The 17,749-nt window shown below is 33.1% G+C and overlaps 1 protein-coding gene across 2 annotated transcripts; it reads right to left on the bottom strand.

The window, feature by feature from the left end:
• Positions 1-6,526: 6,526 nt before the first annotated feature.
• On the bottom strand, positions 6,527-16,900 carry LOC107856287 (synaptotagmin-5). Of its 2 annotated transcripts, none has more exons than XM_016701273.2 (13): positions 16,509-16,900; positions 15,436-15,540; positions 15,053-15,103; positions 14,597-14,717; positions 13,647-13,768; positions 13,156-13,257; positions 12,589-12,663; positions 11,810-11,889; positions 10,683-10,833; positions 10,370-10,600; positions 9,602-9,895; positions 9,350-9,463; positions 6,527-6,967 (listed from the first exon to the last, which is right to left on the bottom strand). In XM_016701273.2, exons 1-13 carry the CDS (start codon positions 16,611-16,613, stop codon positions 6,821-6,823), a joined length of 1,698 nt encoding a protein of 565 aa, XP_016556759.1. In that variant the 5' UTR covers positions 16,614-16,900; the 3' UTR covers positions 6,527-6,820. The 2 variants fall into 2 exon arrangements, with proteins under 2 accessions (XP_016556759.1, XP_016556760.1); XM_016701274.2 differs by having other exon boundaries at positions 15,436-15,571; positions 16,509-16,813.
• Positions 16,901-17,749: the final 849 nt, after the last annotated feature.

Here is a 17,749-nt window from a genome sequence, read left to right as displayed (position 1 = left end):
TTTGATCGATATCTCTGCCAAGTGTTTTGCAAAGCATAGTCATACTGATTTTAAAATTAGGTGGAAGGTTGCGGTACGTTGACGAACCTAAAAGTTGTCTAACTAATGAATTGAGGATATACTTGATTGAATTGATTTGAAAGAGAGAAAAGGGACAAAATGTTTGTGTTTACTATAAGGTGTTTTGTGTTTCCTACTTGAACTATCATTAATGGGAAAAATTACCTAAAAGAACAACTTAAGTTTCTAAACTACTAAAATCTCTCAATTTTAAAAATACTAAAAATTATACAAATACACAACTTATGTTTTCAATATTACAAAAAGTTTCGACTCTCTAAACATATAACAAATATTCAGAATGTTATGCATATGTCGGCTATATTATGTATATTAATAGGGAGAGAGAGTAAAGTAATTAAAAAAGTGGGAGAGAGTGTAATTACTTCCAAAAGGATTGGTATTTATGTTATTTATACTTAAAAATATAACATATATTCCAATATTTACTAATTTTACTAAAAGTTGAGATACATGTTGAAGCCCCCTCATCCTACACCCTTACTTTACCAAATTAAGAACGGTTTCTTCTCATTCAACGTTATTATTTCAGGAGCCGGTTTCAATCTCATTTTTTCCTCTAATTCAAAATTTTGAACTAAGGCAAATTCCCCCACTAAAATCTTTTTCAATTTCTTCTAATCTTGGCTGACGATTTTATTTAAAAAAACAAATAATTTGGGACTTTTTTTACAAAGTAATTTTTTGATGTTATGGAACAGTCGCCGACGTCGCCGGAAACTCCACCACAACCTCCGTCATCAACCACCAACGACAACGGAGTAATTCAAGAATTTAAAACGGCAGAAGAGTTGGTAGCTAAAGCTATAGCTCCTTTAAAGAGGTTATTTTCATAATATATTTATTTTTTTGAAAAAGAATTGATTTTGTTAGGCGAGTTTAAATCAGAAGGAAAATTATTGAAGTTTAAAGAAGAAGAGTTATTGAAGTTATTTCAAGAGATGTGCTTCCAGAGATATTTGCATGTTCAGATCTGGGCAATTTTAGGCCGAGATACATATTTAGATACTAAAGGTACTTTTTTCAATTTGTTGTATCTCTTGTTCTTGTTTATGTTTTTATATGTATCTCTTGTTTTTTAAGTTTTAGTGAAATAAGCATATCAAAGATACATGTGAGTAAGTTTAAAGATATACATTGTGTACGAGAGTGTTTTGTATGTATCTCACATTACTTTTTGTTTTGATTCAAGTATTTATAAAAAATATACATATTCTGTAAAACAACAGATACATTTTAAGTTTTTTGTATATCTGATTTTGTGTTATTGTGGATTTATGTATCTCTTGTTATTTCAGATCTGGATAATTTTAGACTTAGATACATATTTAGACATACATGATACTTTTTTCAATATCTTGTATCTCTTTGTATCTATTTAAGTTTTATATGTAACTCTTGATTTTAAGTTTTAGTGAAATCAGCATACCAAAGATACATGTTAGTGAACTTAAAGATACATATTGTGTATGAGGGGTATGTTATATGGATCTCGCATTATTTTATTTTTTTATTCAATCATCTATATGAAAGATACATATTTTATAAAACAATTGATACATTTGAAGCATTTTGTATCTCTAGTATTGTGTTACTATAGATGTATGTATCTTTTATTATTGCCTATATATATTTTCTTGATGTTCATTCTTCTCTATATTTTTCTTTGCGGATTTGCCCCATATGTAATGATGAGGTATCATCCACTAATGTCACCAAGGATCTATAACTCTATGACACTTTGTATTAAATCAGATTATTGTATTGAAAGCAGTTAAAAATTTATTGAATATGTCAAGGGAAATGCACAAGTTTTTCATAGCTCTAGATGTGTGTTTGTTGTAATCAATTCTATTGATCAAAACATTTAGGCTCATCTTTCTCATTTATGCATTTCCGGTGTACTTGGGGTAACAAACCAACACCACCTGGAACAGCTTCGAATCCTCTTCCACCACCGGCCGCAGCGCCATTTGGCCCGTCTATTACTAATCTTTTGACTTTATGAACGGCAGCTAGCTATAAAAGCAAGATGGTCGGTGTTCATTCCCTCATGCAACCTCAGGGTCAACATCCTCTGAAGCAAGCATCAATAGGAATGAGTGTTTCTGGAGCAAGCCAGGCTATATATGATGATGGTTATCAGAATCTTGCTGCTCAGCAGCTCATGTATTATCAGTGATGTGCAGAAATTTTGGATTTGACATTTTTTTTTGCCTTTCTTTAGGCTAGATGAGTTTTTATGAACCTCTAGGTTTTCTTATGTTATGCTTTTTAAATCAAGGCTTGGTAATGCGGTACTTCGTTGTATGAATATTATGAGGTGCACGTTTTGTGTCTTTGATTTAGTAGGGTGAGTGTTTGCTGCTCGTGCTATGTTTGCTCCATTATTCTTGTTCATAGTTTCTTCATGCAGCAGTAGCACAGATTCTTCATGTGAGAGTTACCTATTTCAAACTTCAACTGCTTTTCCCATCTTCTTTGTACTTCATTCAAATGGTTGTTTTGTTGAAGTGTGTTGAGGCAAATTTTGGTGATGAATCTGTTTTTGCATATATTATATTTATAAATATGATTCTATCAAGTTTGTGCCTGACATATATTATCAAGGGAATATTATCCACTGACTAGATCATTTTACGACTGTTTTGCTTAATGTTGTTTAAGATAGTCCCAAGGAAAAACACATTGTACATCAGAACGGAGAAAAATGAGTCGCACTTTACAACGTTCTCTGCCTTGGGTTCTAGATGCGTCCCTGATGAGGATAACATTGACTACCTGTACTCCTTACCGTTGTGCGTTGTATGTCTTTGTCGCCAAAGCTTTGTTTTGGTAGTAACAACTTAACGCGCGATGATGTGAGTTGGACCTATGTCACGAGTTTAAACTTTGCAGTAAATAGAAGTATGCTAGAAAATAAAGAACAAATTTATCATGTCATCGAGTCTTGAATTGTGTCCACTTTAGAGAAATTCTCTATTAATTAAAGAAATTGTGTTCGATTAGTTAACATTAATGTTGAAGATTTAGATATTCGTCTTTGTTCGACTCTAATTCTACAAGGTGAAACTACATCCTACAATGGAGCATTTCTTTTTCTGTTTTCACGTGACTTCTGGTAATGTCGTGCAAAGTGCAGCAACCAGAAAGTGCCATTGTCAACTCAACTTCATTCTTGAGCATTTGAATAACCCGCTTTACACCGCGCTCCCCCTTAGCTGTCAGGCCATAGACAACTGCTCGACCAATCTGTAGGAGTATGTTTTCGATTAAGGAATTCAGAAAATCCATGTAAGGAACAAGGTCAAACTTAGAAACTAAATATAAACAGCAGGGCAAAAATTTCTAATAATTTCACCAGAACAGCTTTTGTGCCTAGTGCTAAGGCCTTGAACGATATTTTAGGACATAGCTGCAATCATAAAAAAAAAAAAAAAAAAAATTCATAATCTGTTACAAAAAATAAGATGTATTTTAACGTACTGAAAAAAAAAAAGAGAGATACATACACATGCATCATCGTGCACAAAAAATAATGAGAGATACATACACTGCATAATCTTTCGTATGCTCATATCACTAAAACTAAAACATCACGAGATATATATTTATACACAATCAGATTACCAGAGATACAACAACATGAAAAATGTATCATGCGTGGCAAAATATATATCTCGGTCAACTTAACGTAACTACAAAAGTGTTGCGTACAACAATAATTAATTTTATGTTAGATACATAATCTATTAAACAAAAGATAATTAACTACTTTTGATACGTTAATACATACCTTTTCTTATCCGATCTTTTCGCATAGAAATTGAAGGAATGTTTAATGACATACCTTGTCATAACTGAAATTAGAGTACACTTATCTTTGTAGATTTGCCCAACATTAACTTCACTATTTTTATAATCTGTAATGATCTTGTTCCCTTTCATATCAAACAACGATAAAGGAGCAAAACAATTAAAATTCTAACTAGGAAAAAATTCATAAAAGAACAAGCTCCACACTTCATGGAAAACGAAATCCTAATGGACCAGTCGCCGACGACTCCGGCGTAGCAGCCGAAAACTCCTTTACAACCTCCGTCATCAACCACCGACGACTGCGGAGGAACTCAAGAATTTAGAACGGCATAAGAGTTGGTAGCTAGAGCTATAACAAAATCAAGAAAAACAAAAAAAAGTCGTACAAATAGTCTGAAAACTGATTATGGAAGAGAATTTGTTTAAAAAGTTAGAATAACAAACAAATTACCTTCTTTCATGAGATTTTATTGAGTTTTTAGCCCTAAAGTGATTTAAATTTTTTGTCCTTCATTAAAAACTGTCTTTTTGCTATTTTTTAAATTTATTATTCATTTATTTTTTTTATTATATTAATTAGACTTCTTAAAATATATGGGACTCCTAAAATATATGGTAGGAGAATTAATTAATATTTTTCTTTCTACTAGACTTCGTAAAATATATGAGACTCCTAAAATATATGGTAGTAGAATTAATTAATATTTTTCTTTCTACTATTCAATTAGAAAAATACTCCTAAAATAGGACTCTATTAAGAAAATACTTCTATAAATATTGAGATGTGCGTTAAACTAGAGAACAAACCAGTTTGCCTATTGGGAGAATATGTTTGATGCTCATCTAACTTGATTCGATTGCATGCCTAGATTGGTGAATGCTTGATTTTCTAACCCTCAACTTCTTCAGTGTTTTTGTCAGAATAATAGAATTCAACATGTGTGTGTATATATATATATATATATATATATCTTCTTTGTTTTCATTAAAAATCATTCTTTAGGGTCAAAATTTTTGCTTAGACAAGAATTAGTTGGATCAAAATCGAAGCTTTGTGATCACTATTATATATTTTTTTATAGTTTACAGGTCGTAGATGAATGTCGATAGGCTTTAAAGCATTTCTTGTGTAAATGTTATGTTTAATTGTATTATTTTGATATCTTTATTATCTTATTATTTTATTTTAATTTACAGATGCTAGATGAATGTGGGTCGACTTTGAAAATTCTTTTTAGGTAAAGGTTAGTTATAATTGTATTATCGTAATATCTCTATTAGTTTGTTATTTTGTGATAGTTTACAGTTCGTAGATAAATCTTGATCGGCTTTAGAAAAAATTTGTGTGTAAAATTTAAGTTTAATTGTATTGTTTAGATACCACTTTTATCGTGTTATTTTGTTGCAATTTATAGGTAATAGATAAATGTTGGTCGGCTTTGAGGAATTTTTTTATATAAAGGTTAGGTTTACTTGTATTATTTTGATATCTCTATTATCGTATTATTTTGTTATTGTTTACAGGTGGTAGATGAGTGTCGGATGACTTTGAGAAAAAATTTGTGTGTAAAGATTAGATTTAATTGTATTATTTCGATGTCTCTATCATTATATTGTTTTGTTGCAATTAACAGATGGTAGATGAATGTCAACCGACTTTTAAAAATATTTTTGATAAAAATTAGATTTAATAAATAAATTCTCCATCTTTACATACTCAAAAGATATTAAATTTAATTATTATATTCATCTTATTATTTAAACAAATATCCTATTTAGTGTAATGTTTGAACTTATTAAAGTGAGGTACACGCATAAAACGCGTACACCTAAACTAGTCCCTTAAAATATGTTAATTAGTTTAAGTGTTACATGTATCTGTAGAATGTATCTAACATAAGTTATATGTATCATCAAAGGCTAAAAGTTAAGATTTTCTAATATTTAGAAAATAGTTGGGATTTTTAGTAAATACCAGTAAACATAAAATTAATAATTTATCAAAATACATCTAAACGTTGATTACGCTAAATGTTTGAATATAATCGCCAAAAGATGCATGACAACGTAATTTGCCCATAAAATTTCCATCTATATGGCAACTGACTCATCAATTTCGAAACGTATTTTGACATGATAGTTCAGATAGAACACGCAAATACATGATAGTTCATGCAGGAAGCTTGCAAAAAAAAAAAAGTACTTCAGGTTTTCTTTTTTCTTTTGACATTATCTCCTATTTTCTTAAAAGAAGTTCAATTAATTTCTTATATTATTCTCATGGAGTGCCAACTGGCACCTTTTGGCTATGGTCTATCTAAAAATAAAAAGATGGAACAAAATTTCTGCAGACTTGTGTCAGCTCTACCAATTTAACTTCAGAAACTATTGCAAGTCTCAACTGATTACATGACACTTGATCCACTTTAAATCCCAACTATATTATTAACTCAGCAATTGTGAATATATACATAAAAAGAATGATCAAATACTATACTACTAATGCATAGTTAGATTAAAAAAAACAGTAGGAAGCGTTTCCCTTTAATGAGTCCTGCACAGCGCAAATTCAGATTAGTCGGGGTGTTTTGGTACCAACCACAGAAAGGAAACAAACATCTTACTGTAGTCTACAAATAAACCTCTTCTAAATTTTATTCTTGTCCAGCTTTAGCTTCACTTGAGAAGTTCTGCAGCTTTACATTTTTCTCTCAACTGTGCAATAATCAAACAACTATCTACAAAAATGTATAATTCTACAAATTTTCATAGCCTAGGACGTACAGAATCGAAGCAACTTATGTCTGTACAAACTTACAAGAACAAAAACATATCCTATAATAATACTACAAATTGTCTTAGACTACAACGTAAAGATTCAACGTAACTGGTATCTGTATCTTACAAGATGATTCAATCACTAGGAGTCCCTGTATATAGGCTGTGGTGCCCATTTGAGATGCAAGTTCAGTTTCCCTGATTTAGCTTCATCTAGTTCAAAAGTTTCTTTATATTCACCTTCCATTAGTACTCTTGTCAATGTCAATATGCACCTTCCCATGTAATCCTGCCATCAAAAGAAATTGTGAAGTATTGGAAATGATTGCAGTAGCTAGTATAGAACTTAAAGATTGATGTAGCAGTGGTACGAGAAAGAATACGCTGAAGCTAAGAAGAATATTTTCAGGGCCCACTTCTGCGTATGGGCGAGTTTTTTTCTCCCAACAAATAAAAGGAATCATGTCGGAATAAGACTGGATTGACCACTACAACACTGAAGGTAATCACCGTCTTATATCTTAATTCATAGAATTTTCCCTTAAACAAGTTACTTCGATGGATATCTTTGACAGTTCAATTTAGAGTTGAAGGGTCAAAAACTCAACCTACACTATCCCAGTTTTTTGAGTTTCTAAAACATCATACCCAGTGTATTCCCGCAAGGTGGGGTCTGGAAAGGGTAGAGTGTACGCTCTACAACATCATACCCAGTGTATTCCCACAAGGTGGGGTCTGGGAAGGGTAGAGTGTACGCAGTCCATACCACTACCTTAAATGAAGTAGAGAGGTTGTTTCCGATAGACTCCCGAGTCAAGACAAATCACAGTATAATATCTGAACTATTGGGATTGTGAGTTTCCTACCTGAACTATCACCTTATGGTTAGCGGAACACATCTCGACTAATATTTTATGGTGTGTGTACTACTCTCTTTTGTTTAAAAATTCTGCCACGTGTCACTCCACGTGGAAAAAGAATTCCATCATGGGAAAGTTAAATTAATTATTAATATTAGGCTAAAGGTTAGAATGTCACCGAATAAATTAATTTATTCTCCATTGCGACATCCAACATCTTCTCCACCTTCTCAGTCATGGTCTGATCTCAATTGTAGCGTGTAGATATCTCCGTCTTGGAAAGGGAGAGTTTAGGGTTTTAAGGAAATCAATTGAAAAACAGAAATGTAATGCACAAGTTAATAGAGTCGTCGTATATGTCAACCCAAGTGGACAGATAATTTATGACCAAACGCGCCTAGAAGCGGTTGTAGACAAACATTTGGTCTTGTTAGTGTCTAAGTGTGTTTTGCTAACCATTGGGTGATGGTTCAGGTGGGAAACTCACACTCTCAATAGTTCATGTATGAAACCCAAAAAACTGGGATAGTTTAAATGTGTTTCTGATCCTTAACTCTACAATTTACTATAATGAATAGCCCTAATGTTGCATATGCTAATGGAGAAGCACTAACGAATCTCAGGAATGAAGAGCCTTGGTGGTGAGGGCTTTTACCTCTCTTAGTTGGCCTATCCAACGTGAATATGAGTTAGGCAAGCCTAGTGGACTTAGGATATCGGGTGGGTATAACGAAAAGGGAAAATAACTGTGTCCCACAATTGAATAGCATAAAGCTATTTAAAGAGGGGGAAAACTAAACAAAGTAACAAAGGCCTAACCAAGTATATAGCCTGGTAGTTCTTGTCAATGAAATTGGAGGAGAATCATGAGGTCACCGGTTCAAACACCAACGAAGTCAAAATACACTAGGTGATCTCTTCAAATCTGCCTTACGCATTGGATTGAAGGTTAGATAGATTCGAGTCAACTGGCACACACTCTTGATAGACCACCAATAAGCCATGGTGGACTAAGTTACTCGGTACCTGCAAGGGTGGGAGATAGCAGGTACCCAGAAGAATAGTTAATCATAGGCCTTGGTGGATTAAATTACTAGATACATGTACGGGTAGGGGGAAAACTGGTACCCAGCGTAATAGTTGAGGTGCACACAAGCTGGTCTGAATGCCTCCGTCATTGGAAAAAAGGTAAAGAAAGCCTAATCCTGACCAGCCTCTTCCATCATTGCCCTTGGCAGTTCATTTATAATAATACATTCGTATAGCAAGAAAACAACTGAAGATGACCACATTGTTTTGCTGGTAGGCCGAGGATAAGGCAAGTGGTTCTTGGACGAATAGATGAGACATGATTTTAGTCTTGCTAAAGGCTAGATAATTCTTCTTTTACTCCCTCATGTCGAATTAATTAACAAAATTTAAAAGCTGATCATTCAATTAAAATTCAGGACCACCGTAACTAGATGAACATACTTGTAATACTGAGGGCTACTTTTTAATGTTTCAATTGCTCACGTTGTTGGTATACTTAGATATACCAGAACTTCAATTTTCCGAAACGATTCTATTATGTCCCAAATCAACTGACAACTCAAAACAAGGCATCTCAAGATGAGACAGACTTTACCGGTTCTAAATTTAAGAAAAAATTAGCATGCATATGACGATGTTTCAGCTAAACAAAATCTCACATCAGGAAACATTTAGCATTTGAATAGATATATCAAGTCTTGGTTTATCAATGTTAATTTTGTACCGAGACCATAGGAATAGGACGGGTATTTGGAATTGATTAAAGGGAAAAATTCTACCTTTCCAAAGGTGTCATGGTCCCACACTTCTAGAATTAGCATATCATGCAATCCATCCTCAACAACAAAATCAAACGTCTGATTCCATACTGGATTCAAGCTTTCCGGTACAACCTAAAAATGAAACAAATATATAATCAGCATTATACCTAGTTGTTGATTATGAGTTTTAACGCAAAAAGACCTTTTCTCTAGGCAACGGAAGAACAGTTCCAACTCTTAACTAAACATTTCAATAATAAGAAATAATACCCTGGTTTTGTTCTTTCTTTCAGTTTTCTTCATAGTAACTACAACATACGGATCAGCTTTCCCCATTAGATCAGTTGGGGCCAGATCATCAGCTGATATCACAGTTACAGAAAGTACCCCTCGTATTATTACGTCCTTCCGCCTGTTGATTTCACCACCATTTTGGGCAGCTTCTTGTCCTCCTCCTCCGCCTTTAAGAACCTTCTCCAGTGTAGTCATTGGTACATTAGGGGCAAAAGGGTTACTAAACTCATTCTTCATGCCATAAGGATAATAAAATAGCTCCAAATGCACCTACAGCAAAGAAGAAGGAAATATTTCAGATGGAGAGCTAAAACTAGATTACTGCATGAATTTGTTTACATTTGTAAGTGAGAAATCGATGTCTCTTAAGAGGAAGAAAGTAACTAACGTAGATCTCGTACACGAAAGTTTATTCGACTGATTGAGATATCTATCATATAATTAGAGGCTTTACCGCTCAGTTTGTTTAGTAGTATAGGTGGATTACGCTGAATCAGCAAGAGCTGTTATCGTTTGAAACAAACCACTTAAACTGGCATTCAATCTACAACTATATGCAGTTTGATCTGATTATCGTTTGAAACAAACCACTTAAATTATGAATTGATTATCGAAAAAATACTTGTTCTCAAACATTGTTGATTAAGTACTCCACTTGCATATATAAATGCTCCGTCAACATTGAAGTTGTTTGAAAAATTGTACAGAGAAGGCTCACAGAAGACAAGGGGATGCAAGTGTCACCTGGCCTCTATTCTTTTGGTCTCTCTGGATCTCCAAATCTTTTACCAACTTCAACCAAACATCCTTCACTTTACCAGGCTCAAGCTCATTCAAACGGACATGCGCGCATCCAATTAGTTCAGCTGCCTGAATCCCTTCATCATCGTATATCTTTATCACTAAGTGCTGTGTCAATGGATCTTCAACTACAAACTCGAAATGCTCATTCCAGACTGGATTCAATTGGTTGTTCTGAAAGAAAAATGGTTATTTAAATGTTCACTCGATATGTGTATTACCCAAATTCTTCCATATGAGTAGATGAAATCCTTACAATTGTTTTACTCTTCTTCGTTCTATCTCGTATAGGTCGGACATATAACTCAGCAAAAGGATCAGATTTACCAATGACGTCTTTGTTTGTTAACTCCTTTGCTTGAACAAGTTTCACCTCCAATACTCCAGTAGGCTTCAGTTCAAGGTCACTAATAACAACAAAATAGATTGTCAAATTGAAAAAGGTGCCCCAGTCCAGCAAGGTTAGATAATTAGAGAAGAAAGATAACAAATACATGTTTTTGTCTTTATTCAAAGAAGTACAAAACTATTAAGCTTGGCTACGTTACTTGGGTACGAGTGCGAGCATCTTATACATGTGTAGACCTAGAGGTTGGACTCTTCGTTACATAAATTTTAGGAAACGAGAGTACGGATTGAAGTATGGGTATGGGTACTAGGATATGGGTAATAGGTATTTATTACAACAAATAAGTCGTAACATAAGTATATATTGCATCACAATTAAGTGAAGTTGTAAAATTAAAGCTAGTATGATTAAATTCTTTGTAAATACTTACTATTTCATTCACAAATTATTTAGCAAAATGTTCTAGTATTTTATGTTATACATATTTATACATATGACTAACCCAAAGTCCAACCAAATACCCAAGTTAGGTTGACCAAATCTAGTGCGGATTCCATGCCCACACCCAAATTGTGTTGAATTGACATGGGTGCTGCTGAGAAGGATCCAAATAACATAAAAGTTCGGTAAAAGGTAAGATCACAGTGTAGCCTCGACATACACAGGATCTAACAGAAACTGACCTGTTGGTGTATATTTCTAATAGATTCCCATGACAGGTACTTTCATAGGACTGAAAAGCAGTCAAAGTCCAAGTTTTGCATAAACAGACAAAAACATTTAACTAGTCTTTCAGGGTCAATGCTTAGATAAACATATAAAGAATTAACTTTTTACACCTTCCACTAAGACATGAGGTCATTATGAAATTAAACATATTAATTTTTCTAAGTCAGAGACTCGATGAAAAATGGAAGAAAGTCATCTCAATTACATGAGAAAGTGAATGTGTTCAATTGGAACAAAATTGGACAGCCCAAACAAACTGTTTAGGTGAAAATGACAGGGTTTGAAGTCTCCCTTATCGGGTATACCTATAATCCCCAGGCAAAATGGGAATAATTTTTCGGACTGGCCATGTGATAGAGTCTTCAATTGCATCACGGATAGTGCCCTGTAGAGAGAAATTCAGTTAGTACATCTAGATAGTATGAAACCATAAGAAACATTTTTCTAACTTTCTGAAACCTTGAGAATCAAAATCACAAACCATGAGAAAACAATTCCAAATAAACAAATGGTTCTTCCGAATGAAACAGTGTTATGAAATGCACCAAGAGAATAAAAATCTATTTTTACTTGAGAATTTTTCATCTCCACTCACAAGATATTTGATTGTCAAAATTAGTACACTGTAGCTATATTTATGAAGGAGCCTTGGAGCAACGGTCACGGGTTCAAGTCATGGAAACAACCACCAATGCTTGCATTAGGGTAGGCCGTCTACATCACAACCCTTGGGGTGTGGCACTTCCCTGAACCCTGCTAATGCGGGATGGTTTCGGCCCTTGTTTAAAAAAGTGGAAGCATCGCTTTGTCTTTACTGATTTAATAAACACAATGTCCTTGAGAATATGAAATTAAACACATAAATTATCCTTGTAAAAATCACATAGATATTTAGTGTTGATTAAGTTTCTTCCAACCATTTTCTAGAAAGGCAAGGGAACACGAGAAGTCTTGGACCATGGCGGAGTTATCCACTTCTAGAACATCTATGGGTTATGATATCTAATCGAGCTGTAGAAGTAATTGAAGGACAAGAAGATATGTTATATGAGAAACAAACTTAGCCAGTAAAATTTTCCCAAACCTCAATTGCATCAGAAATGCCAGGTATTGCTGTCATGTCACCACCAATCACTTTAAGCGTAAAATCCAGCTTCTTCTGCAGAGCAGAAAAGACTTTATTGTTATTCTTTTCCATACAAAGTTAGCTGTGGTGTTAGGTGTGTATGTGTGTGGCTGTCCAGGCAAAATTGTATCTTATGCAGACCCTACAGGGCTACACGACAACACCAATTACAGGATTATTAATTTTGGACGTGTTGGGGGTCATGCATGTCCATAAGATATAGATTTGGACTTAATTCCTCCTTTTGAAAAAGCTTAATTCTGAAACATCAGCATTCTAAATCCACGACTCATTTGGCAAATCCATGAGCTATTGATCAGGTTGGTGTTAGATAATCATCCAAATCCATATTTTAACTCTAAACCAAAGCATTATGTATAGAAGTGTCTCTTTCTGTATTGTGCAAGTAACATTTATAAGTTGACTTTGCACGTGTACGTACACGTGTTATCACACACACTTACATCGTAACAAATTATTCAATGTGCTCAATAGCCTTAGAATGAAAGAGAAATAAGATAACACCTTTTTCCTTAAAGAATAACAAATAGCTCCAAAGCAGGGAAACTCATCGACAAGCGGCCTGAAGATCAGCCTGAAAATCCCAGTAAACCCGATGTTTTTCACCTAAAAAAGAAGATAATAATCACCACGTGAAATCAAAGTTCCTGAGAAAAGTTAGAAATAATAATGTATGGAAACAAATAGAAAGTCACAACACAGGTAGCAAAATAAAAGGTTTGAAGATATCAACTAATAGCTCAGTCATTACAAATTTGAATTATTTACGATGGAAACAAATTGATATCTCAGAGGCAATTATAGCATGTCTGCTCGAATTTAAGATCATATCAAGTGTAGCAATGAAACAAAAATTACAATGGAAACGATTGGTATCTCAGAGGCAATTAGCATGTCAGCACGAATTTAGATCATATCCAGAGTAGCAACTAAACAAAAATACCATAACTCTGAGGAGCAACATAATGCTAACCTGTAAGTACAAAACTAATTACCTGCACTGGTAATGCTACACCAACATATGTCTTGATATCAAGGATAATGCTTGGGTTCCCATCCCAATTCATCTCTAATTCCATGGTAATACCTTCACTTCCATCTTCAAGAATAGAAATTCCTGAAAGATAAAATCAGTATGAGCAACAAGAATGTGTTGAACAAAATATGTGTTTCTCCTCACAAGCAATATCTTTATTACGGATTAAATGAGGCGACACACTAAATTATTGTTCAAATTGCTTCATCAGGTTCAATTGTCGTCTTCGTCATTTTGTCTATTATGGGATGAGTAATTGGTCTACTTAGATGGACTTCGACTATCCTCACCTAAAAACTGGCTTTTGGAGTTAGGTCCAATATCCATTCTTTAACATATTTCGATCATTAACATTTTGACTTCTCAAAGAGATGAAAGTATTGGAAAATCGTTATGACTACTTTGACAGAGAAGTTAGGGATAATAAGCCTCAGTCCAAGGAGGACTGACCCACAAGGATCCTGGGGCATAAGGCCTAACTTCTCCGACCGTTCACTTAGGTGTAAGTCCCAAACTTTCAGGTGTTCATTTGGGGCATAAACCAAGAGAACTCTCCAAAATATTAAATTGCCAAATAAGTCCTTTTTAATACTTAAATACACAACGGACAATTCATTGTAAATTCTCAAACCAAAAAAGAGTCAAAAAACGAAGACCTTTTTAAATAATTAGCCCGAGGAACGTACTATAAAACTAGTATACGCAACACAGGTGAAAGCATGAAATGGGACGAGTATGAGTGAAAGTTAACAACTCCTTCATTGTTTTATCTTTAATTTTTACGAAAGAAACAGCCACTTCAAGTTTCGTATGCTATCTATTTCCTTTACTTATAGCAATAAGACGCAGAAATAGAAAATCCAACTGCTAAAGAACGTTAATACTGGCCATCGGCAATCATCATCAAACCTGTGAATTGAGGAGCAACAGTACCAAGAGTGAACTTGGAAAATTTCAATGATGCCAAAATCATAGGCCTATATTGTTCCAAAATTGGCTCCACATTTGACCTTACTACTTCTGAAGCTGCCTGAATTACAATTACCAAAATAAACTCAATGATTCACAACAAAAGATCCATAACATAAGAAATTAAAAAAAGAAAAGTTATTGACACACATAAAAAAGAATTAACCCGAATAGCTGCCCACTCAACCGCATAAACTTAAAATAGCTGGCAGATGTATAATATATGTATAGTCCATGTATAATATGATTATAATAATGTATAATTAGAGTATAATCTATGCATACCAGCTAGAAAAAGTAAACAGTGAATCCAACCGGCAATTTGTGTAAAGATCCCAAAAATTAATGGAAATTCAAAATTAACATGACCAAAAATGCATAGACATTTAGACTAACCTCATCCACATAAGGCCAGATCTTTTCAAGATGAGAATTAAGCCAATTCAACTGTAATGTTAAACATTTAAGAAAACATTAATTAAAAAAAATCACCAATCATAAGTATGAGAAAATAAACATTAAGGGGTTGTTTGGTATGCGGGATAAGGCCGGATTTCCTGGGATAAAATTTATATTGCATTTGGTTGACAGTACAAATTTAAACACAATATAAACTCTATCTCAGGTTTAATAGTGAAATATCCTACCTTATCCCATCCAACTTGATATTATTTTATCCCATTGAGTCCCAGAATAACAATTCCACGGTTATAATCCCAAGATAATTTAGTCCGCATACCAAACGACCCCTAAAAGATAAGGTCAAAATAAAAATTCACCTTCTGCTGATTGGAGAAAACAACCCAAGGAGGATATTGCTCTGGTGTAAAAATCTTTCTGGAATCTTCCACTGTCATTCTAGCAAATGCCGCAATTGTAGTAGCCTTCAGAAGTTCAAATTCAACAACAAAACATCTATCAAAATCCGAATTGATCGTCAAAAAAACACCTAAAATATCAAGGTCTATAAATTTCATCGCTAAACTATCAAATGTATGAATTTCCTATCCGAAATATCACCACCTTTATCAAAACACGCTCCAACTATCAACTGTTCACTTTTCCACTTTTCTTACCCGAATTGTAAAAGTGAACAATTCATAGTTGACATCTATTTAATAAAATTCAAGTATGAATCTCACATGATAGTTCAAGTATGAAACTTAAAATCGAGATAGTACTAAAGTATCTCAACTTTTTAAATTTCATAACACAACTATAACCAACTATTTATTAAAAATACCTCAACTATCAACTACTCACTTTTCCTACCTACCTAAACGATGATAAAAAGTGAACAATTGATAGTTAAATTGAGTTTTAATAAATAATTGGTGATAATTTGACAGATATAAAAGTCAAAAATCGAGATAGTACTAAAGTATCTTCAACTTTTTGAATTTCTATCATATGTATGAATTCCTTATCTGGACTATCACTGACTATTTATCAAAAGAATGTAAGTTTTGTGCATTATCAGTGTACAAAACATTCTACACTGTCAGGTAAATTTAACTTATTATTGCAAATTAGCCAATTTTTTCTTTTTAAATTTTTAGAGTAGGTAAAAAATTGGATAACTGCTAATAGCAGGTCAAGTTTATCCGATGTTGTATCATAACAGTGGACAAAACTTAAACAATACACCTGAATTATAAATCATTCACTTTGCCACCTGGTGATATTTAGGTACGTTTTAATAAATAGCTGGTGATAATTTAGATACGAATCACTATACACCTGACAGTTCTAATATGAAACTCAAAAACTCGAGATATTTTTAAACCTCCTTCTTAATAACTAAGAATTCAACTAAAACAGAAGTAAAAGAAGACAAGTTAAACTAAATTACCAGTTCGGAGCGGAGTTTAGATCGAGCATTTTCAGATTTAACAAAGCAAACAATTAAACAAACTCCAACTAAAACTCCAATCACAACTCCCAAAACAAACCCCATCTTTGTTTGTTTGAACTTTAAGTGAAACTAAAGCTCTTGAAGAAAAACAAGAACAGTAGTGAGTACCAGAAGGTGTTTTTATTGTGTTTGTTTGCTAGTGGTGGTGTGGTATCACATGATTAAATACTCTTTTACGACATGAAAAGGTTGTGGGGATTAAATTAGAGGTTTAATGAAGAGATTAAGATTTTGTGGGGGATTACTCTATCTTTTTTTAAGTTAAATTAACCAACTTCTTATAGTAGGACAATATTATATTTAATGTAATTGTGATAGATTTGGGGATGCTTTAAGTGTATTAGATTTTAAAGAGAGTTTGTTATTAAAAGAATTTGATTCAAATAAAATTTCAAAAAGAGTAAACAGAAATAATAAAGGCTACATAAATAACATAAAAACTATTTTAAAGTATATAAAAACAATAATTATGATAAAAAATTGAAGTACAAATATAGATATATTATAGTATTAATTAGGGATCAAAAATTATAAGATAACTTATCCTTTCAATTCTCCAGGTTGAAATTACTACGATACACTTTGACTTCGTGAAAATTTTATTGCCTCTAAATTATATTTGACTAAAATAAATATCACCACAGCACTGACATGACATGACATAAATAATCAAATGAGTATTCTATGGAATTAGTGAGTGACCAGTAGAAGGTGTCTTTGACTCTTTGTTGTGTTGTTTGATTGGTGGGGCTTCACATAATAAAATTTTTTATAACACATTAAAGATTGTGAGGGATTAAGATTAGAGGTTTAATGGGGAGATTAAGAGTTTTTGGGGATTAAGATTTGAGGTTTAATGCACAGATAAAGATTTTGTGGGGGGATTACTCACATTTTAAAGTCAAACAGCCTTCTATATAAGGATAATAATGTATGCAGTGAAATTTCGATAAAATCTAAAAAAAAAAATAGAGCATATCAAATTTTATATAGGAAAATTATTCTCGAAAGACTTTTTAGTTCAACAAAAATTTTGAAAGGAGAAAATAGAAATAATAAAGATATCATAAATAATATGAAAAATATTTTGAAATATATATAAAAAAATGATAGTAATAAATTAACATAATAATCCAAGTATAAATAAATAACAAGTACTCCCTCCGTTTTATTTTAGT

The sequence above is a fragment of the Capsicum annuum genome, chromosome 7 (assembly GCF_002878395.1).
Source record: "Capsicum annuum cultivar UCD-10X-F1 chromosome 7, UCD10Xv1.1, whole genome shotgun sequence".
NCBI classification, from domain to species: domain Eukaryota; kingdom Viridiplantae; phylum Streptophyta; class Magnoliopsida; order Solanales; family Solanaceae; genus Capsicum; species Capsicum annuum.
The sequence above is the reverse complement of the archived record's forward strand: the minus strand, read 5'-3'. Positions and strand labels throughout refer to the sequence as shown.